Here is a 24594-nt window from a genome sequence, read left to right on the forward strand (position 1 = left end):
ACAGGCCGCTTTTGTTACTTGCATCCTTGGGGCCCAACAATACAGGCACTGGAAAGTCGGCCTCGTACACTTATAGGCACTGGGATCACAGGTGGCACCTCAAACCCAAACCCACAGGAAATCCTCCATCAGGTGCAGCTGCTCATATTCCTATCAATTATTAGGGTGAATATGATCCCATATAAAGGTAACCTCACGTGTCAGTGCAGCGTATATAATATAGGATAATAATGTACATGGACCCTTATATACACCACATCACACTATATCTCCCTATACACACAAACACAATATACCCTTATATACACACCACATCAATATATACCCCTATATACAAAACATCACATCACTATATATACCCCATTACTATATACACCATCACTATATACCCCTATATACATCACTATATATCCCTATATACACCCCATTACTATATACACCATCACTATATACCCCTATATACATCACTATATACACCCCATTACTATATACACCATCACTATATACCCCTATAAACTCCACATCACTATATACCCCTATATATACACATCGACACACGCACGCACACTTCTAATTTGCAGGGTGACCTGTACCCCGAGTCCATCATTGGGCCCCCGCAGCGCTGCATGTAACCCCCGTAATGTGCAGCAGTGAGGGGCAGAAGGTTACAATGTAACAGCCGGGATTACCGCGCTTCCTGCAGGCAGGATCCGACAATCCGCCTCCTCCCCGGGATCCTCCTCTCGTGTAATGTGGGCGCACAGGACCCTGCCAGGGGCTGCACCCCCAAACTCTGCCAACCGAGGGGCCCCAATGCAGCCTCCCCCCACCACAGTCACACGCCGGAGGAAGGTAAGTAGCGGGGTGAGGGGGCCAGACATGCGGATGACAAGCCCCCTGCAACCCACAGAGAGCCTCGTAGCAGCCGCCTGGCGCCCCTTGTCTTGCTGCTTCTCGCCCGTATTATAATAACTGCTCTACCCCTAAAGATGCCGCGCATGCCATTCAATGCCCCATAACTTAGCTGAGGCTGCTGTAGTAGTAGATGCCGCCAATAGAGGGCGCTCACATATATATAGGGTCCTTGTCCTTGGGTTGTGCCCCTGGCATCACATAACCTCATATAATAATAACCATGAGGACTGAGAATTATTTCTGCCCTAAAAATACCCCAGAAATGCCCGGTATTCACACCCCCTAATAAAGCAACTTACCAGCAGTGTGGCTGTAGTTCCAGGTTCTCCCCGGCAGAGGGCGCTAAGGATGAATGACTAGTGGATGCTGTGCCCACTGCCTGACATGATACAATGTGAACGATCCTGGGACTTCATCAGGGACATTGGTGCAGACATTGCCCATAACTCCCAACTTTTAAAGAATGGAAAGATCATTTTAAAAAGTGCAGCAAATTTTTTTCTTTTAAGCCACCGCTAAACCGCTTTTCACAAGATTTGGGGAAAACGACAACTCCCATCATGTACTTGTGGCCCTCCTTCAGCTCACTACAATCACCACCACAGCCTGGCCTTTTAATCCCTGCACTTCAGTGGAAAATAGCGGGACATACTGGACAACGCCTAAAATCTGGTACCGTGCCGCTGGATCGGGGCGGTTGGGAGAAAGCTATTGCCTGAGGGGCCCCAGAAGCCCCTTATCCGCAATAGGGGATGCCATAGTAATGGAGGGTGCATGAGCTCTGGTGTGGATTGTGTTTGGGCACCCTAGACCTGCAATATACAAATGAATGGGCAGAACGAGAACTTTAGCTGGGCTCTGGCTGATAGAGTGGTCTCCAAAATGAGAAGACCCCCATAACGTCCATATGTCCTATGACTATTTATTCATTGTATAATGAAAAGTTCTGCAACATTTTGTTTCCATTCCTTACCACTTTCAAGATCTCTACTTGCTGTTATTCTTGCTTATACTCAGAGAGTGAAAACCTGTACACACCTAATACTTCTCACAGCTGAGGGTTTGCTTCAGTCTAGACAATCCTCTGTGAGCTAAACACATCAGCAGAAATCTCTCTCCTGCCTTGATAGTTTGTTACAATGTATCAGTGCAGGGAAAAATGTATCAGACTGGAGTCCTGACTGTTTATCGCACACCGATACAAGTGTAGCAAACTCTCTGCTTTGGGAAATATTAGGTCTAGAAGAGATTTCCGCCTCTGGTTTTAAACAAGAATGTTCCTATTAACAAACAGCAAGCAGAGATCTTGAAAATGCTGTGGAATTTAAAGTACATTAGAACTTTGTTATCTGTCGGATCTTACAAAATATGTGTGTGTATAAGGGCATCTTATATGGAACTGGCTGTAACCTTATATATTATATTCATTCAGAGCAGCGATCTATATGGGGCCAGTTGTCATCGTGTCCCAGTCACTTTATCTCATATGCGTCACGTTTTTTCCATGTGGCGCAGATCTGCCCCGGTCGGAGAACACTATAGGGCGGGCGCCGGTGTAGAAACAGGTGCTGCTGTATTTATATCATCTGAGATCATCTTGAAGCTACTTTGGAACTGGATACTGACGTCTCGATGGGGGGCACCAGTGCCGGGCGGGGGCTGCTCTCAGCGTCTTAAAGGGGGGCTGTACTGGGTCTTAGGCATTCCTGATATTTTTTATTAGCTCCGTGTTGACATATGTTGGTGTAATTCATTGTCTCGGATCATTCGCAGATGCAGCCGTGCACATTAACCACATTTCTGACTTGTCCCTTGAGTGTCCCATAATCTTTCAGAAGTTGCTGCCTGCATGCTGCCATATTTATAGAAATGTCTATGTGGCATCTGTTCTTGATAGGGTTAAAGGGCACCCATGACTAAGTAGGAGCCATAACAAAGTTCAGGCATTTGCCAAAGTCGTAACACCCCCTCAAACCCATACTCCCAATGAGTCTAAGGGGGCATCACATCAGCATTCACGGTGCTTCCGACAGCCCAGAGGGGTTTCCTATAGATCTATTAGGGGATCTTGTAGATGGCATGACTTAAAGGCACAGTAACCTAATCATTTCCTGTAAATTATTCCTTGTTTTAAACCCTGAAAGTCAAATTGTCTTAAAAGTAGAATTTATCAGGCAATTTTGTCCCAAGTTTTAGATTGACAGAGGAAGACTGGCAAGGAGGGCAGATCACCTTTTTATATTGAATACTAAGCACCATATTCAGCTGCTCTAAGACCCATGAAGTGGAGTGCGGCGCCCCCTGGATGAACATGGTCTTACCCATAAAATAAAAAATTTACAAAACGTCACTTATGATAATGGATCAATTATATTGCTCTGCATCATCACCCAGTGGTCATAACTGGTACTGCAGTTCAAACAAATTTTAGCTGCTTATTTAATTGAATTTCTCTGTGTCTTTCAGTATCAGATATTCTGAGCACCTTTTATAGTGTGATCAATCCCACGTAATGCATTTGGTCATTGTCGACTAATTTTTGCTATTTTTCTTATCAGCAAAGTAAATAAAACCATTATCTCTGCAGAGTGACAGGTCCCTGTGTCCAGCCAGGTCACCATGAAGGGTGAGGAGACCCGGCAGAGGAGGAAGGAGGGTCGTGCCAAGAATGGGGAGCGTTCCAAACACAGAGCAAAGAACAAAGGCAAACAGAATGAGAATCGAGGCGTCCACAGGGAGATCGTGGAAGAAGACATGCCACTCATTCCAGAAAAACGCCCCCCGCCAGAGAAGAAGGCACCCATACCCCGACCAGGAGATGAGTCCTCTACCTCCATTGCCCTGCAGGTTTTGCTCCCATACCTGCTGGCAGGGCTGGGCATGGTGCTGGCTGGCATGGTGTTGGATATGGTACAGGTAGGTGAAGCAGAATAATTATTATATATCTCGGAAAAGATTTGGATGGGATTTTCGGCTTCTTTGATGCCTCTTATTGACAATGTTGGTGCTTATAGACAATTTTGTGCAGCTCGTTGTATTCCTATAGACCAGGGGTTCAGCAACCTGCATATGGGGCATGGTTTGCCGGCACACATCCCTCTCCCGGTGTGCTTGGCGGCGCTGATGACTAGGTAAGAGAGTGGCGCTTCATTGTGTTTGTCGCTGCTGATCAATTGGTAAGCACACAATGCCGCATTGCTTTCTCTCCTGGTGATCAGCGCCGCAAGGACTCACAGTAACCTCTCTGTAAAAGAAAAAGTTAGCAAATGTTGGTAGGTCTCTTTCCTATGTGCGCCCCCCTCTCCAAGCTGGTGTTCAGTAGACGCGGTCTCTCCTATGTGCACCCTGAAAATCTTGGGTTTAGTAGCTGTGGTCTCTCCTGTGTGCATCACCCGCCAGGCTGGTGTTCAGTAGCCGCGGTCTCTCCTGTGTGCATCCCCGCCAGGCTGGTGTTCAGTAGCCGCGGTCAGAAGTTTGGATTGGTGGGGGGTCCGAGCGCTGAGACCCCCACCAATCACTCAAATGAAGAGGCAGAAGCGCTCGTGTGATCGCTCTGCCGCTTTGTGCCTATTCGGCTTTTTCCTCGAACAGATACATAGCGGCTGAGCGATCACACGAGCGCTTCTGTCTCTTCATTTGAGTGATTGGTGGGGGTCATCGCTTGGACCCCCACCAATCAAAACTTCTGACATGTCACTATGACAAATCAGAAGTTTGTCGAACGTTTAGTTACCCTTTAATGAACTGATTCATTGCTTTATGTCACATATGTGGTAACAATTTTTGTCTAATATTGTGTTTTTTGTTTTTTTTTACCTGCGCGCCGTACAAATAATGTTACCTACCTCTTCTATGGACCATAACAGTTCCTGCCATAGCAGTAATCAGAAAAACGTCAATGCCATATAGACCAAAATACTCCAAATATCAGTGATCTGGTTATTAAAAAGTGCCAGTCAGGGGATAGATACAAGGACATTTCTTGAAGGTCACTGAATATCCCAATAAATCATGAGGGTGTCAATACTATGGGCATTGTAGGATATAGGACAGAGGTGCAGATGATGGGGGATGTTGTGATTTTGAGCCCCAATCTCACATAAACTCTGCATCAGGCCTGTAGTTTGTGTTGTGTCTCCTTTAATTCAGTTTGGCACAGAGAACGGGTCACTCTACCCTCTGTTATCAGATAAGGACTGGCGGACAGCGTGTGCTCATGCCACTGACTTGTCAGCTTAGCGAGGCCGACACATGGCTGGATATACTGGGAAAACCAGCGTAAGGAGATAGCAATTAACTTGCAACATTATATAAATGCGCGAGACCCGCAGAACTAACACCGAAGGAGACGAAAAAGTTTCATAAAAAGTTATATTTAGAAATTGCAAGATTCCTTTAAATCTCTTTAACAGCCTGGAGTCGTCCTCTTATATCAAAATGATACTCAGTATTTTCTTATTTCTAGGAAAAGTATATGGCAGGGTTGTCACCCAACTTTCCCGGACTCCTGAATGACAGATTGTCTAGTTAGTCTGTAATATATTCCTTCTAATGCTGTTTAACTAGGCAGATCTGCCATTCAGGTATCTGGAAAAGCTGGGTGACGTTCCCTGTGGTGATGGCCATATTAGTTATTAGCCAGCGGTACCTGTTTTTGGTTGGAAAATATTCATAGGGATGAGGCACTATATAAAGCTTCCAAATATTGTATGTAACGTCTTGTTCTACACAGAAAACCATAATACCCATCATTTTTACTTTAATAGACAAAACATTGGTAATAAAAACAAAAAATCATTGTAGACCTTTCACCTCCTCAATGTATATGTCATGACAGTGTCTGGGTGTAGTGCGCCGAGTCACCTCTGCTGAGTCACTGTACTAATCTCACTGCTCTCCTCACAGGGTCTGATAACGTCTTTAATCTTCTGCACAAATAATTAAATCTATCACAGTCACCTAATGTAAGAAGCTTATGAGAAGAGCAAATACTCACTGTACTCAGGTTGTATCTATGGAAAAATATGGACGTTTAATTTTCATGGCTCAAACCCTCATTATTTACAGAAATATTGAGTCACTGTGTACATACATTACATTACTTATCCTGCATTATACTCCAGAGCTGCACTCACTATTCTGCTGGTGGAGTCACTGTGTACATACATTACATTACTTATCCTGTACTGATCCTAAATTACATCCTGTATTATACTCCAGAGCTGCACTCACTATTCTGCTGGTGGAGTCACTGTGTACATACATTACATTACTTATCCTGTACTGATCCTGAGTTATATCCTGTATTATACTCCAGAGCTGCACTCACTATTCTGCTGGTGGACTCACTGTGCACATACATTACATTACTTATCCTGTACTGATCCTGAGTTACATCCTGTATTATACTCCAGAGCCGCACTCACTATTCTGCTGGTGGAGTCACTGTGTACATACATTACATTACTTATCCTGCATTATACTCCAGAGCTGCACTCACTATTCTGCTGGTGGAGTCACTGTGTACATACATTACATTACTTATCCTGTACTGATCCTGAGTTACATCCTGTATTATACTCCAGAGCTGAACTCACTATTCTGCTGGTGGAGTCACTCTGTACATCCATTACATTACTTATCCTGTACTGATCCCGAGTTACATCCTGTATTATACTCCAGAGCTGAACTCACTATTCTGCTGGTGGAGTCACTGTGTACATAAATTACATTACTTATCCTGTACTGATCCTGAGTTACATCCTGTATTATACTCCAGAGCTGAACTCACTATTCTGCTGGTGGAGTCACTGTGTACATACATTATATTACTTATCCTGTACTGATCCTGAGTTACATCCTGTATTATACTCCAGAGAGCTGCACTCACTATTCTGCTGGTGGAGTCACTCTGTACATCCATTACATTACTTATCCTGTACTGATCCCGAGTTACATCCTGTATTATACTCCAGAGCTGCACTCACTATTCTGCTGGTGGAGTCACTGTGTACATACATTACATTACTTATCCTGTACTGATCCTGAGTTAGATCCTGTATTATACTCCAGAGCTGCACTCACTATTCTGCTGGTGGAGTCACTGTGTACATACATGACATTACTTATCCTGTACTGATCCTGAGTTACATCCTGTATTATACTCCAGAGCTGCACTCACTATTCTGCAGGTGGAGTCACTGTGTACATACATTACATTACTTATCCTGTACTGATCCTTAGTTATATCCTGTATTATACTCCAGAGCTGCACTCACTATTCTGCTGGTGGAGTCACTGTGTACATACATTACATTACTTATCCTGTACTGATCCGGAGTTACATCCTGTATTATACTCCAGAGCTGAACTCACTATTCTGCTGGTGGAGTCACTGTGTACATAAATTACATTACTTATCCTGTACTGATCCTGAGTTACATCCTGTATTATACTCCAGAGCTGCACTCACTATTCTGCTGGTGGAGTCACTGTGTACATACATTACATTACTTATCCTGTACTGATCCTGAGTTACATCCTGTATTATACTCCAGAGCTGCACTCACTATTCTGCTGGTGGAGTCACTGTGTACATACATTATATTACTTATCCTGTACTGATCCTGAGTTACATCCTGTATTATACTCCAGAGCTGCACTCACTATTCTGCTGGTGGAGTCACTGTGTACATACATTACATTACTTATCCTGTACTGATCCGGAGTTACATCCTGTATTATACTCCAGAGCTGCACTCACTATTCTGCTGGTGGAGTCACTGTGTATATACATTACATTACTTATCCTGTACTGATCCGGAGTTACATCCTGTATTATACTCCAGATCTGCACTCACTATTCTGCTGGTGGAGTCACTGTGTTACATACATGACATTACTTATATACTTGGAATAGAGAGAAGCTCCAGCAACCAGATGGTAGATAGAAGTAAAAAATTAACTTTTAATGAAAAAACATGATAAAAACTATGTGTTCACATATGAAAAATGGAAGAAAACCGCTGATGCGTTTCGGACACCCTGTGTTTCCTTAGTTGCAGCCAATGTTACTGAAATACTGACCACTACCCGAAATGTCTCCAGTCTCTCCAAACAGTTTAGGGAATTTTATAACAAATCCACACAGGGTCTGTCTGTTCTGGCCATAGAAAGAGTAAATTGTCTAAGGACAGACAGGGGTGTCTGAAACGCGTCAGCGTTTTTTTTCCATTTTTCATATATGCACATATGGTTTTATTATGTTTTTCCATTAAAAGTTAGTTTTTAACTTCTATCTACTACGCGGTTGCTGGAGCTTCTTCTATTCCAAGTACACAAGTTTGTACCTGAAACCGGCTCAGCGCGTTGCTCAGTACATCGGCTCATGCGAGCCTCGCAGTCCAAACGCCAATGGTGAACTACAAACTTTTCCTTATTTAAGTCTGTATACTATGTCGGCTCTAGCTTTGTGCTCACCCTTTAGTGACTGTTTCATTGATTCACTTTGGACTGTGCATTTGTTCGTGTATGTACACATTCAAGTTACATTTATTCGTTTTTCTTTCTTGTGATACATTTTTTTACTGCATGCATCAAGCTTTCAATATCAGCGCAAACTATCCTATTGAACAAATGGACAATACAAATACCTACGCATGCGTCTTTTGGGTAATCCGGAGCGTCTGCACAAAGTCACTGAATTGTTGCAAACAGCAGTTCTAAAATTAAGGTTCTATTACATCCTGTATAATACTCCAGAGCTGCAGGGTAGTTAGCAGAATAGTGAGTGCAGCTCTGGAGTATAATAGAGGCTGTAACTGTGGCCTCCCCTTACCGATTGCAGAGTTTATTGAGCGGAGAACAGAGGTGGAGCCAAACATGTCATCCATGAGGTGCTCCCCTCATGTACAGAATGTGCATTACAAATAATATTTCCTTCTGAGAAGTCTCCAGAATGTTGAGTCTGCACTGAGATGCCTCTGTTTTGCCCTGAGACCGGTCTTACACTGGAAGTCAACATTCTGGTTCTTCACTTGACCTTTCACTTAAAAACTGTGTTTAAACCAATGTATATACAGTATATATGTGCCCAGGGGATGTGTTACCTGAGCTGGTACTAAAGACGTGACAACACTAAAATGCAAAAATATTTCCATATGTGGTTTAACCATTTTATATCTGGAGATTTTTAGCTAATTTATTACATAGGCCTCACAAGTCTTTTATCCCTTAGAACAGAATATTATAGTAGTTATATTCTTGTATATAGGAGCAGTATTATAGTAGTTATGTTCTTGGGCACAGGGGGCAGTATTATAGTAGTTATATTCTTGTATATAGGGGCAGTATTATAGTAGTTATATTCTTGTATATAGGAGCAGTATTATAGTAGTTATATTCTTGTATATAGGGGTCAGTATTATAGTAGTTATATTCTTGTATATAGGGGCAGTATTATAGTAGTTATATTCTTGTATATAGGAGCAGTATTATAGTAGTTATATTCTTGTATATAGGGGGCAGTATTATAGTAGTTATATTCTTGTATATAGGGGGCAGTATTATAGTAGTTATATTCTTGTATATAGGAGCAGTATTATAGTAGTTATATTCTTGTATATAGGAGCAGTATTATAGTAGTTATATTCTTGTATATAGGGGGAGTATTATAGTAGTTATATTCTTGTATATAGGGGCAGTATTATAGTAGTTATATTCTTGTATATAGGAGCAGTATTATAGTAGTTATATTCTTGTATATAGGGGGCAGTATTATAGTAGTTATATTCTTGTATATAGGGGGCAGTATTATAGTAGTTATATTCTTGTATATAGGGGCAGTATTATAGTAGTTATATTCTTGTATATAGGAGCAGTATTATAGTAGTTATATTCTTGTATATAGGGGGAGTATTATAGTAGTTATATTCTTGTATATAGGGGCAGTATTATAGTAGTTATATTCTTGTATATAGGAGCAGTATTATAGTAGTTATATTCTTGTATATAGGAGGCAGTATTATAGTAGTTATATTCTTGTATATAGGGGCAGTATTAGGGCATGACCACACATGGCGGAATTCCTCCGCAACTGTCCGCATCGATGCCGCACAGAATCTGCGTTGCAGATTCTGCAGCGGATCTGCACAAAATGTGCAGTACATTGATGCGGACTAGCTGCTGCAGACTGCGGGAAAAGTGCTTCCCTTCTCCCTATCAGTGCAGGATAGAGAGAAGGGACAGCACTTTCCCTAGTGAAAGTAAACGATTTTCATACTTACCGGCCGTTGTCTTGGTGACGCGTCCCTCTTTCGGCATCCAGCCCGACCTCCCTGGATGACGCGCCAGTCCATGTGACCGCTGCAGCCTGTGCTTGGCCTGTGATTGACTGCAGCCGTCACTTACACTGAAACGTCATCCTGGGAGGCCGGACTGGAGACAGACGAAGGGAGTTCTCGGTAAGTATGAACTTATATGTTTTTTTACAGATACATGTATATTGGGATCGGTAGTCACTGTCCCGGGTGCAGAAACAGTTACTGCCGATCGCTTAACTCTTTCAGCACCCTGGACAGTGACTATTTACAGACGTCTCCTAGCAACGCTCCCGTCATTACGGGAGCCCCATTGACTTCCTCAGTCTGGCTGTAGACCTAGAAATACCTAGGTCCAGCCAGAATGAAGAAATGTCAAGTTAAAAAAGCAAGACGCATCCGCAGCGCACATAACATGTGCATGACAGCTGCGGACTTCATTGCGGAACTTAGAATCTCCATTGAAGTCAATGGAGAAATTCCGCCATGAGTCCGCCACTGCTCCGCAACAGACAGAGCATGCTGCGGACACCAAATTCCGCTCCGCAGCCTATGCTCCGCAGCGGAATTGTACGCATCGTGTAAACGAACACTGCTAAATTAAAGTGAAAGTCAATGGAGAAACGGCTCCGCTGCGGATTAACGCTGCGGAGTGTCCGCAGCGGAATTTAAGTGGAATTCCGCCATGTGTGAACCCGCCCTAATAGTAGTTATATTCTTGTATATAGGGGCAGTATTAGGGCATGACCACACATGGCGGAATTCCTCCGCAACTGTCCGCATCGATGCCGCACAGAATCTGCGTTGCAGATTCTGCAGCGGATCTGCACAAAATGTGCAGTACATTGATGCGGACTAGCTGCTGCAGACTGCGGGAAAAGTGCTTCCCTTCTCCCTATTCAGTGCAGGATAGAGAGAAGGGACAGCACTTTCCCTAGTGAAAGTAAACGATTTTCATACTTACCGGCCGTTGTCTTGGTGACGCGTCCCTCTTTCGGCATCCAGCCCGACCTCCCTGGATGACGCGCCAGTCCATGTGACCGCTGCAGCCTGTGCTTGGCCTGTGATTGGCTGCAGCCGTCACTTACACTGAAACGTCATCCTGGGAGGCCGGACTGGAGACAGACGAAGGGAGTTCTCGGTAAGTATGAACTTATATGTTTTTTTACAGATACATGTATATTGGGATCGGTAGTCACTGTCCCGGGTGCAGAAACAGTTACTGCCGATCGCTTAACTCTTTCAGCACCCTGGACAGTGACTATTTACAGACGTCTCCTAGCAACGCTCCCGTCATTACGGGAGCCCCATTGACTTCCTCAGTCTGGCTGTAGACCTAGAAATACCTAGGTCCAGCCAGAATGAAGAAATGTCAAGTTAAAAAAGCAAGACGCATCCGCAGCACACATGACATGTGCATGACAGCTGCGGACTTCATTGCGGAACTTAGAATCTCCATTGAAGTCAATGGAGAAATTCCGCCATGAGTCCGCCACTGCTCCGCAACAGACAGAGCATGCTGCGGACACCAAATTCCGCTCCGCAGCCTATGCTCCGCAGCGGAATTGTACGCATCGTGTAAACGAACACTGCTAAATTAAAGTGAAAGTCAATGGAGAAACGGCTCCGCTGCGGATTAACGCTGCGGAGTGTCCGCAGCGGAATTTAAGTGGAATTCCGCCATGTGTGAACCCGCCCTTATAGTAGTTATATTCTTGTATATAGGAGCAGTATTATAGTAGTTATATTCTTGTATATAGGAGCAGTATTATAGTAGTTATATTCTTGTATATAGGGGGCAGTATTATAGTAGTTATATTCTTGTACATAGGAGGCAGTATTATAGTAGTTATATTCTTGTATACAGGAGCAGTATTATAGTAGTTATATTCTTGTATATATGTGGCAGTATTATAGTAGTTATATTCTTGTATATAGGAGCAGTATTATAGTAGTTATAGTCTTGTATATAGAGGCAGTATTATAGTAGTTATTTTCTTGTACATAGGAGGCAGTATTATAGTAGTTATATTCTTGTATATAGGAGTAGTATTATAGTAGTTATATTCTTGTATATAGGAGCAGTATTATAGTAGTTATTTTCTTGTATATAAGAGGCAGTATTATAGTAGTTATGTTCTTGTATATAGGGGGCAGTATTATAGTAGTTATATTCTTGTATATAGGAGCAGTATTATAGTAGTTATGTTCTTGTATATAGGGGGCAGTATTATAGTAGTTATATTCTTGTATATAGGGGCAGTATTATAGTAGTTATATTCTTGTATATAGGGGGCAGTATTATAATAGTGATATTCTTGTATATAGGGGGCAGTATTATAGTAGTTATATTCTTGTATATAGGGGGCAGTATTATAGTAGTTATGTTCTTGTATATAGGGGGCAGTATTATAGTAGTTATATTCTTGTATATAGGGGCAGTATTATAGTAGTTATATTCTTGTATATAGGAGCAGTATTATAGTAGTTATATTCTTGTATATAGGGGTCAGTATTATAGTAGTTATATTCTTGTATATAGGGGCAGTATTATAGTAGTTATATTCTTGTATATAGGAGCAGTATTATAGTAGTTATATTCTTGTATATAGGGGGCAGTATTATAGTAGTTATATTCTTGTATATAGGGGGCAGTATTATAGTAGTTATATTCTTGTATATAGGAGCAGTATTATAGTAGTTATATTCTTGTATATAGGAGCAGTATTATAGTAGTTATATTCTTGTATATAGGGGGAGTATTATAGTAGTTATATTCTTGTATATAGGGGCAGTATTATAGTAGTTATATTCTTGTATATAGGAGCAGTATTATAGTAGTTATATTCTTGTATATAGGGGGCAGTATTATAGTAGTTATATTCTTGTATATAGGGGGCAGTATTATAGTAGTTATATTCTTGTATATAGGAGCAGTATTATAGTAGTTATATTCTTGTATATAGGAGCAGTATTATAGTAGTTATATTCTTGTATATAGGGGGAGTATTATAGTAGTTATATTCTTGTATATAGGGGCAGTATTATAGTAGTTATATTCTTGTATATAGGAGCAGTATTATAGTAGTTATATTCTTGTATATAGGAGGCAGTATTATAGTAGTTATATTCTTGTATATAGGGGCAGTATTATAGTAGTTATATTCTTGTATATAGGGGCAGTATTATAGTAGTTATATTCTTGTATATAGGAGCAGTATTATAGTAGTTATATTCTTGTATATAGGAGCAGTATTATAGTAGTTATATTCTTGTATATAGGGGGCAGTATTATAGTAGTTATATTCTTGTACATAGGAGGCAGTATTATAGTAGTTATATTCTTGTATACAGGAGCAGTATTATAGTAGTTATATTCTTGTATATATGTGGCAGTATTATAGTAGTTATATTCTTGTATATAGGAGCAGTATTATAGTAGTTATAGTCTTGTATATAGAGGCAGTATTATAGTAGTTATTTTCTTGTACATTGGAGGCAGTATTATAGTAGTTATATTCTTGTATATAGGAGTAGTATTATAGTAGTTATATTCTTGTATATAGGAGCAGTATTATAGTAGTTATTTTCTTGTATATAAGAGGCAGTATTATAGTAGTTATGTTCTTGTATATAGGGGGCAGTATTATAGTAGTTATATTCTTGTATATAGGAGCAGTATTATAGTAGTTATGTTCTTGTATATAGGGGGCAGTATTATAGTAGTTATATTCTTGTATATAGGGGCAGTATTATAGTAGTTATATTCTTGTATATAGGGGGCAGTATTATAGTAGTGATATTCTTGTATATAGGGGGCAGTATTATAGTAGTTATATTCTTGTATATAGGGGGCAGTATTATAGTAGTTATGTTCTTGTATATAGGGGGCAGTATTATAGTAGTTATATTCTTGTATATAGGAGGCAGTATTATAGTAGTTATATTCTTGTATATAGGGAGCAGTATTATAGTAGTTATATTCTTGTATATAGGGGGCAGTATTATAGTAGTTATATTCTTGTATATAGGGAGCAGTATTATAGTAGTTATATTCTTGTATAGAGGGGCAGTATTATAGTAGTTATATTCTTGTATATTGGGGCAGTATTATAGTAGTTATATTCTTGTATATAGGGGCAGTATTATAGTAGTTATATTCTTGTATATAGGAGCAGTATTATAGTAGTTATATTCTTGTATATAGGGGGCAGTATTATAGTAGTTATATTCTTGTATATAGGGGCAGTATTATAGTAGTTATATTCTTGTATATAGGGGCAGTATTATAGTAGTTATATTCTTGTATATAGGGGGCAGTATTATAGCAGTTATATTCTGGTATATAGGGGGCAGTATTATAGTAGTTATATTCTTGTATATAGGGGTAGTATTATAGTAGTTATATTCTTGTATATAGGGGGCAGTATTATAGTAGTTATATTCTTGTATATAGGAGCAGTATTATAGTAGTTATATTCTTGTATATAGGAGCAGTATTATAGTAGTTATATTCTTGTATAGAGGGGCAGTATTATAGTAGTTATAGTCTTGTATATAGGGGGCAGTATTATAGTAGTTATATTCTGAGGCATGATGGGAACAATATTCAGATAATAAATAACTTTACTTAGCAAAATCTGCCTGTTACAATGTCTTTACCAGGAATACTTTATTAAAGTTAATATACATTTTTACATATTTTGTATTAGAAATATTTCGATTAACTTTTTTAGAATTATTGTACAAATATACAGTACTTTGTTTGTCATTGTTTATTTTACAACCTATGTGCACAGACTTGATCTGTGTTCTGTTTTATGAACCTGCTCCCATATATTTACTCTAAGTTCAGTTACCTCGGAGAAAGTTTCAAAGCCAGGATCTTTATCTAGGTTCTCATAAACTAGTGACAGAAAACCCCACGACGGCTGATAAGAATCTCTGGCTGATGATTGGCTGCTTCCAGGGAACACAGTCCACAGACACCGCTCCTGACATTACCCTCTGATGTCTTCTATCTGGCACAAGAGAGAGACAATTACTCATCTTTTCCACTTTTTGAATTCTTAGTAAAATCCTTTTATTTTGCGTAACTGAAGGCGAAGACTGCGCTGACACCCCACTGATAGACAGAAGGCGTGGAGCAGGATGATCGCTACGTGACGAAGTCCTGGATCTTGTGGTGGAGAGATATGCAGACTACGTATCTGTACATTATCAGTGGTAACCAAATGGTTCATTGTTAAAACTATTATTGCCCAAGGAGATATAGTCCTCGCAGCTGGTCGATCAAGTTTTTTCTACTTTTTTTTTTTTTTTTTTTGAATTTTCTTAAAATTTTGTTGTTTCAAAACCATAGAAGAAAACGGCATGAGGATCTTGTGCCTTGTGACTGTCAGTGGATAAGGTTTATTTCTTTAGAGGAAATTCTAGGACGGATTCAAAAACTTTGATGTAATTTTTATCCTACTGGAGTAATCTACGAGAGTTCCCCCGAAACATTTCCAAGACCCGACCATGAGGATCGGCCCAGTTGGACTCCCAGACTCTACGTTTATGTGAGTCGTTTAATTCCTTCTTAGACTGATTATGGGTTAAGACAAATTCTAGAAACCCGGCTCCAACAAGCCTAAAAAGTTGATCTTTTTGGAATCTTTCGCTTCAACGTCAATGGGTGCAAGTCTTCCCCCGACTTTTTAGAAAATACTGGAGTCTCATCGGATCTATATAATTTTGCCAATCCCTGAATTGAAAAAAAAAAAATGGCTGTTACTCATTTGGAGCTGGAGTTCTGCTATCACGGGAAGAAGCTGAGGGGATTCAGATGCAAACTATCAAGGTCACCCCACGGGTTTTTCCCAGAGACGGTCTTCTCCATTGCTGCCCAAGTTCTACTGCCCTTCCTCATGGCCGGGCTTGGTATGGTGGCAGCTGGATTACTGATGGATATCTTTCAAGTACGTACCGTCGGATGGGCCATACTGATTTTTTTTTTTATGCTTTTGTTATTTTCTATCGAGCCAAATAGTACCCAGGTTCTGTAACTCAATAACTAGGTCGCTCCTATTCTTTATAGCATGTCATAAAGATCCTGGAATGACCAAATTACCCCAACAAGGCTGCAGGGACATCGTATTTAAAGCTTGTATTTCTATATAGTGAGTAATATAGTCGATGGTTTATGAATATTGCGCATGGCGATATCCCAGTGTTTTAGGACACGTTATAGGATGATGGATTGGGATCTATCTTCCTTTAATGACATGCCGCGACTTTTGTTCCGCTGAACTGGAATTCCATTTGGCTCATAAGGGGAAGGGGCAGTAAACCCGGTTATCCAGTGACGCATCCCCCATACCTGTCTAGTGACATATCATACTAATTGGACGTCCACGGTTAGGGAAACAGGGTGACGACCCTTATGGTGACGACTTAGACTCAGATATATCCATGAAACCACTGAATATTCTTTCTAATTTTGGGGGTAGGGGGGTAAATGCCCTTTAAAGGTGGAAAAAATCTTGATGCTATTTTTGGAATTAATTGCCGTAATTTGGGTCCAGGTTTTATACCGAGCTACTATTCCTGTAATCAGGATGATCGAATTGGGAATGTTTTTTCATGGGGCAGATAATGGTTATATGGGAATGATAGTAGATTAGGTGACTGATGTCCCTACAGACTGTGTATGGGGTCAACTACCGATCAGGGTGCAAAGTAACTGGAATGATGAGTCTCATAGTCAAGAAGCAGAAGTTCATTTTTAGTGTTCACCTCGTAACGCAAAGTCATAGTAATGGCCCGTGGGACTAAACCGGAGATAACTACAGCCAAAATGTGCTTGGAGCAGTTGTCACTCTCCTCCCCTCAGTGCAACCAGCATGGCCAGTTTGGGTACAACACCTACCTGCAAAGCATGGCCAGGAATTTTGGAACCACGAAAAATCTTTTCTAGGGTTAGAAATGTATTTTTCTTTATGTAATATAGGAGCCAAGAAGCCAATAGTCCTAGAACTTTGTGACTGATACCTAACTTTTTGAATTACTTTCTATTGATGTCTATGAAAGTTTTTATGGTCTGCTCCCTATTAAAATCGGATTGACCCCGTATAGTCTATAGTATTTTGTCCAGTCAGAGGACATGAGAAGTGTAGGCTTAATAAAGCATTGAGGGGTTTATGATCTTACAAAAGTTGCACACAAGTTTGAATACTTCATCTCTGGTAGATGCCTTGCCAGATGGCACGGGCGCTAATGTGGCAGGAGCATTTAGTAGTGAACACCCCCGCTGCATCCCTACTTCAAGATGTCAGAAACCCAGAAAGGGACAAATTGACCCTAGTCGAAGCTGAAACTTCTTTAGACCTCATTTGAGTTGACATCTCACCATCTTTGTTCTACCTTCTTCGTTCCAGCACTGGGTTGTCTTTAAAACCATCACCGAGGTCTTCATTCTGGTTCCAGCATTGGTGGGTCTCAAGGGCAACTTGGAGATGACACTGGCTTCTCGACTCTCCACTGCTGTAAGTTTTTGTTTTTCTGGAATTAATGGAGAGTATTGGCATGGGGCGTCCTTCCATTCGGTGTCTCGTCTACTCACTTATTTTATCCTATTCATAGGCAAACACAGGACAGCTGGACGACCCCAGTGAGCGATGGAAGATGGCAATCAGTAATTTGGCTTTAATCCAGGTTTGTCCTCTTAATATTTGCTTTCCCTCGTAAAATATTGGTTCATGCCATGATTATAAAGCTTGTTATGGGAAACTCATGATATCTGATGTCACTGCTGTCTCTTGTAAGTTTTAGAATAATATAACATCAGGCAGCATGTGCCCGGGCTGTTGCATAGCAACCATCCCAAAATGACAACCACAAATCTACGTAGCCCTGTGTATTCTGTTGTTGTCACTGAATCTCCTCCTGGCTGCTTCCTGTCACCTGTAAACGATGTAAGGATATTGCATACCAATCATCTCTACACTTTCCTGTAGTGGGCTGGAGTTTGCACCCTGCCTGTGACATGCTGCATGCTGCTGCACAGGGCACAGTCTGTAGCCTCTCCTGTGCCTTAGACCTGAATCTGTGTCTCTCCAGAATCTTGTTCCAAATTTGGAATGCTCTATAGAACTACAATTTCTGATACATTTGTTCTGGCTATATTTTCCTATGTGATGTCCAGACAAGGCATTTGGGACACGTAGTTACAAGGACTACTGCCTGCCGACAGTGATTTCTAATGTCAAGATGGTGGACAGAAGTTGGACTATTCTCTTTTAAAAAGCAAATTAGAGGTTGCATGTGGGCAATAAGAAGAACACTTATATTGTGGCTAGGTTAGCGGGTGGCGTGGAATGATTTTTCTTTAGAGGGGCATTCCTATCTCGGACCCTTTTGGCATATCCATAGGGTATGCCATAAATAGCTGATAGATGTGGGACCCATCTCTGGGACCTATTTCTAGATGGGGCCCCCTGACACCCGACCTATATATTGCTGCTGTTGCTGTGCTCCGGCCACTGTCTGATGAGGTCCCTGGGTTTTCCCAAAACAGCCCAGCGCATTTTCTATTCTGTTTCCAGAACTCATGAAGAAGTGATCGAAAGTTACAGAAACAGCATAGCACAGCGAGGTTGCATTTTTAGCTGTTCATTTCTTTGTTGGCCCCGAGATAAGTGAGGCCAACAATTCTGGCAGCTGCTTATCTACTGCTCTCCATAGAAATAACATACCTGCAGCAAAACTTAAAGAAAATATCACCAAAAATGATTTTTGCCTATTTAAAAGAACAAAATATTACTTCTAGGGGAAAATACTGAACCCCCCCGGAGGCACCGCACAGCGGCTCCCAGTGCCTATAGTCCTTATGCACCTTGTCCATGTATACGGAACAGACACGTGCCTGAGGCCTTATACAATATCATTCTATGTTGCAGGTTCAGGCCACAGTCGTTGGTCTATTGGCTGCTGTTGCTGCGGTCATCTTGGGCGCATTGTCTAAGGGTTACGTGGAATTGGACCGGGCTGCCGTCCTCTGTGCCAGCAGCGTGACCACAGCATTCATCGCTGCCCTGTCTTTGGGTAAGACCCTAATCACTATTAGTATAAAACCTATTCAGTTGCGCATTTTATATGACATATTCATAGGCGACATTGTTCTATACATCTGTCCTTTAGGTCTGGTGATGATTTGGGTCATCATTGCATCTCGGAAGCTGGGCATTAACCCTGACAACGTCGCTACTCCCATCGCTGCCAGCCTGGGGGACCTCATCACGCTGTCATTGCTGGCAGGAATCAGCAGCACCTTGTTCAGCTACATAGGTATGAGATATACACATCAGATAGGAGGACGTGGGGACGTGGACATTGAGCTGGGCCTGTGCTTGCAGTCTAACCATAAGGTCTCTTTTGCCCCAACTAGATGTTCAGTACCTCTCTCCATTAATCTGTGCCGTGTTCATCATCCTGATCCCGCTGTGGGTAGCTATAGCCAAGCAGAGCGCATCCATTGCTGAAGTTTTAAAGTCTGGTTGGCAGCCGGTTATTGTGGCCATGTCGATTAGCAGGTAATGGAAACTGGTGGAGAAGCCTTCATTGTCATGCATGCTGGACCGCACCAGAAGTGCTGGAATGGCTTCTTTTAGGACTTTTCTGGCTAACAGTCCCTGATTGGGACCATCCTCTGTTAGCTAAAGCCAAGTGCCACACGCATCTTGGCTCTCGGCTCTGGAGGTTTCCAGGCATCCATTAAAAACAACGGAACAAAATAATAATTTACTCTTCTGTCACCCTCCTGATATCAGCTAATTGTGGGGCTCACAGTACCGAGAAAGCCCCTCACCCTAATTAGCTGCTAACAGGAGGGGCATAAATGACCATCAATTATCATGATCATAATAGGGCATTTCTGAGTTGAGCTAGAGCTGGCATTTGACACCCCCCATGGATAGACAGACAGACAGATAGATAGATAGATAGATAGATAGATAGATAGATAGATAGATAGATAGATAGATAGATAGATAGATAGATAGATAGATAGATAGATAGATAGATAGATAGATACATGTGAGATAGATAGATAGATATGAGATAGATAGATAGATAGATAGATAGATAGATAGATAGATAGATAGATAGATAGATAGATAGATAGATAGATAGATAGATAGATAGATACATGATAGATAGATAGATAGACAGATAGATAGATAGATAGATAGATAGATAGATAGATAGATAGATAGATAGATAGATAGATAGATAGATAGATAGATAGATAGATAGATATGAGATAGATAGATAGATAGATAGATAGATAGATAGATAGATAGATAGATAGATAGATAGATAGATATGAGATAGATAGATATGAGATAGATAGATATGAGATAGATAGATAGATAGATATGAGATAGATAGATAGATAGATAGATAGATAGATAGATAGATAGATAGATAGATAGATAGATAGATAGATATGAGATAGATAGATAGATAGATAGATAGATAGATAGATAGATAGATAGATAGATAGATAGATAGATATGAGATAGATAGATATGAGATAGATAGATATGAGATAGATAGATATGAGATAGATAGATATGAGATAGATAGATAGATAGATAGATAGATATGAGATAGATAGATAGATAGATAGATAGATAGATAGATAGATAGATAGATAGATAGATAGATAGATAGATAGATAGATAGATAGATAGATAGATAGATATGAGATAGATAGATATGAGATAGATAGATAGATAGATAGATAGATAGATAGATATGAGATAGATATGAGATAGATAGATAGATAGATAGATAGATAGATAGATAGATAGATAGATAGATAGATAGATAGATAGATAGATAGATAGATAGATAGATAGATAGATAGATAGATAGATATGAGATAGATAGATATGAGATAGATAGATAAATAGATAGATAGATAGATAGATATGAGATAGATAGATAGATAGATAGATAGATAGATATGAGATAGATAGATAGATAGATAGATAGATAGATCATGATTATAGTGGGTGAGGCCTGTTCCTGTATGGTTGGAGCTTGTTGTTTCTATATTTAATATTGTGTTTTAAAAAATGTTGTGTTTTTTTTTTCTAGTATTGGTGGACTTATTTTAGACAAGACAGTAACAGACCCCAAATTCGAGGGGATGGCGGTTTTCACACCCGTTATAAACGGTACATTGACACTTCGATTTTTTTTGTAAATGTGGTTTGCGCTCAGTCCTGACTCAAAAATAAAAATGTATTTTGCAATATTGTGACCCGCAGGCGTAGCCGGGAATCTCGTGGCCATTCAGGCAAGTCGGATCTCCACGTTCCTCCACTTCTGGAGCATGCCCGGCGTCTTACCGTACAAAATGCGACAACACTGGCCCAACCCTTGCACTACGTTCTTCTCCTCAGGTATGAAGCTGTATTTATTTACATGATACATGACCTAGCAGGGGGCGACAGTGAGCACAGGAGAACGCTCCACCCGCTGTTAAGTGAATATAAAAAAACTGCGCTCCACCCTGAAGCATTCTGGGAGAGACATTCATACATATTGCATTTGCTTTCCATTTCCAATGTCCCCAAAAAAAAATTCTTTGTCCGATTATTATTTTGTCATTGCTTTCTGCAGGTGTTAATTCGAAATCCGCCAGAGTATTATTCCTTCTGGTCGTGCCGGGACACCTCATCTTCCTGTACACCATCCACCTGCTGCAGGGAGGTCACACCGCACTCACTGCACTGTTTGTCACTTTCTACCTGCTCGCCGCCCTCTTACAGGTAATGCAGGATCGAGAGGTGTCACTACCAAGGGGTGTTGGACATTTGCATATTCAAATTTGGCCAGATCAGCGATTAATTATAATAAGCGCATGCTATATAGGTGCATGACATAATATGTGTATTGATTATAGGAGGTGACTTGCAATGGTTTAGGTCCCCCTGCCGCATAGGGGGTGCAAAAGTAGCGGTCATACCCAGGCCCTGGTGCCTCAGGAGGCCTATATATTGCACGAAGTGGGTCAGGGGGTGTTGTTAAAGATTTAGCATTGGAGCCCCTGGGTGATTTCTAGAGGTCCCCGGCAATGAGACCTCAATGTAATCAGTTTGTGGAAGTAGAGGAAACCAATAGGAGACCAGGTTGTTAAAATGTTACTGCCCCTTTAAGTCCATGTAAACAATAGCATTCAGCTCTATTGTTTTTGACTATTATGCTTTGCTTTTCCTGCTTCTCCGATTGGCTCAGAGCGGCTGGGCATGGCCAAGAATTAAAACAAATACTTGTCTTAAAGGGAATGTGTCGCTAGAAAAAATTTTTTTTTTTTAGTTAAACAATTAGTGTATAGGTGATTAGACATTGTTCTAATTTTTTTAATTTTTTCACGAGTCAGGAAATATTATAAATTAGATTCTAATTTATAACATTTCCCAGTGCTGGTCACTAGATGGAGCAATTCCCAAAATTGCAGCATTGCATGTGGTAAAGCAACCACATTGCTTTATGCTGCAAAATTTGAGAAGACACACTCGCTCTAGTGAGCTCACAGAATCCCCCCTCCTTTATCCTGGCTAGTGCCAGGAGAAAGGAGGGGATTGAATGGTCAAACCTCCTACACTGTGTGTCGCCATTTTTTGAGCTAACACAGTGTAGTAGGTTTACATACAGTAGTAAACACACACTAAAACATGTACATACACAGACCTAACTTACCTGCTCCAGTCGCCGCCGCTCCCTCCGGTCCGTCTGCTCCCTCCGCTCCAAGTGCTTGCATTAGAACACAAGTCCGGAAGCCGCGACCGGAAGTAGTAATCTTACTGTCCGGTCGCGGCTTCCGATCCACACAGACCGTGGGAGCCACACAGACCATGTACGCTATAGTGAATGGAACGGCTCCCGTTCGCATTCTCTATGGGGCTGTATGTGCCGTATTCCATCTCTGTATGTGTCGTTAATCGACACACACAGAGATGGAAAAAAAATGGCAGCCCCCATAGAGAAGAAAAAGAAATAAAAACGTAAAAAGTACAACACAACAACAGAAATAAAAAAAAATTATTTAAATATCAAACTAAAACCAATAACATATAAAAAAAAAAATTGCGACACTCGTCCTTTAAAGGGGGGTGTAAAATGTAGTCTATAATTAGAGCTTACAATGTGGAATTATATACAGTCCATTGTTACCAGATAGATTGTCCTGTTGGGGTTTCATGTAAATAAAATGTATTCATTGTATATTAAAAAGTTCTACAACTTTCTAATGTATTTTGAGTCTCAGTTTCTCAATAATTTAAAAAAATCTCTGCTGGCTATCATTGAATAGAAGCATTAAGGGGTATGCTCAGGACTAGAAAAATAAAACGTGGCTACTCTCTTCTAAAAACAGCACCACAACTGTCCGCAGGTTGTGTGTGGTGTTGCAACTTAACCCCATTCGCGTCATTGAAGCTGAGCTGCAATACCAGCCACGACCCATGGACAGGGGTGGCGCTGTTTCTGGAAGAGGCAGAAATGTTTTTCTAATCCTGGACTAACGCTTTAACTGTTTACATCCAGAGGCTGAGAACCTGTCATGATAATGTCCGACTGACACAGGTGTATGGTTTGTTACAAAAAAGCTGTGATACACTGTAACGAGCTCTGCAGCAGTGTAAGCAGCACATTATTAGGAGGCTTTCAGCCTCTGTAAGAATGATTTTAGCCACTGATAGCAAACGGAGATCTTGAAAGTGGAAGAATCGAAACACCAAGTGTATTAGAAAGTTGCAGAACTTTATATAAAATCGCTTTAACGCTTTTTGATATATTTTTTTATTACAGGTTTGCATCCTGTTATATATCGCTGACCTCATTGTGCGCTTCATGTGGAGACGAGGCCTGGACCCAGACAATTTTTCCATCCCGTACCTCACTGCGCTCGGCGACTTGCTGGGCACCGGATTCCTCGCCGTCTGTTTCCGGCTTGTCTGGCTCCTTACTGGCACAGAGTCTGAGCTGGGAGACTGACTGGACTGATCCTACATTTTTTTTTTACAATTTTTTTTCTCCCTTTTTATTGCTACTAAACGTGCACTTGAAATAGAAGAATACGTGAATTTCTATCCGCTACGACACCAAACAGACTGTTTATCTACTCAGCGGATTTAGTGATATTTATCATCAGCCACGAAAATCTCAGCAAAAGCAGCGAATTTATAGGGAAATTATCCAGTTATTTATATTTATATATAAATCGGATGCTGTTTGTCTACAATAAAACCAATTGTCCTGGTTGAGTTTTGTGTTGCTGAGAGTCCGGTGCCGCTACGAACGGGGCGCAACT

The 24594-nt window shown here is 40.9% G+C and overlaps 1 protein-coding gene across 3 annotated transcripts; it reads left to right on the forward strand.

Moving 5' to 3' along the window:
- Window positions 1–647: 647 nt before the first annotated feature.
- On the forward strand, window positions 648–24537 carry LOC142657402 (solute carrier family 41 member 1-like). 3 transcript variants are annotated; one of them, XM_075832423.1, is made up of 11 exons: window positions 648–852; window positions 3503–3831; window positions 17651–17758; window positions 17856–17927; window positions 19172–19316; window positions 19413–19559; window positions 19660–19804; window positions 21375–21454; window positions 21548–21682; window positions 21903–22051; window positions 24093–24537. In XM_075832423.1, the coding sequence occupies exons 2-11, from the start codon at window positions 3535–3537 to the stop codon at window positions 24276–24278; spliced, it is 1464 nt and encodes a 487-aa protein (XP_075688538.1). In that variant the 5' UTR covers window positions 648–852; window positions 3503–3534; the 3' UTR covers window positions 24279–24537. The 3 variants fall into 3 exon arrangements, with proteins under 3 accessions (XP_075688538.1, XP_075688536.1, XP_075688537.1); XM_075832421.1 differs by having other exon boundaries at window positions 19172–19559; XM_075832422.1 differs by lacking the exon at window positions 648–852 and adding an exon at window positions 1436–1587 and having other exon boundaries at window positions 19172–19559.
- Window positions 24538–24594: the final 57 nt, after the last annotated feature.

The sequence above is a fragment of the Rhinoderma darwinii genome, chromosome 7 (genome assembly GCF_050947455.1).
Source record: "Rhinoderma darwinii isolate aRhiDar2 chromosome 7, aRhiDar2.hap1, whole genome shotgun sequence".
Taxonomy (NCBI): domain Eukaryota; kingdom Metazoa; phylum Chordata; class Amphibia; order Anura; family Rhinodermatidae; genus Rhinoderma; species Rhinoderma darwinii.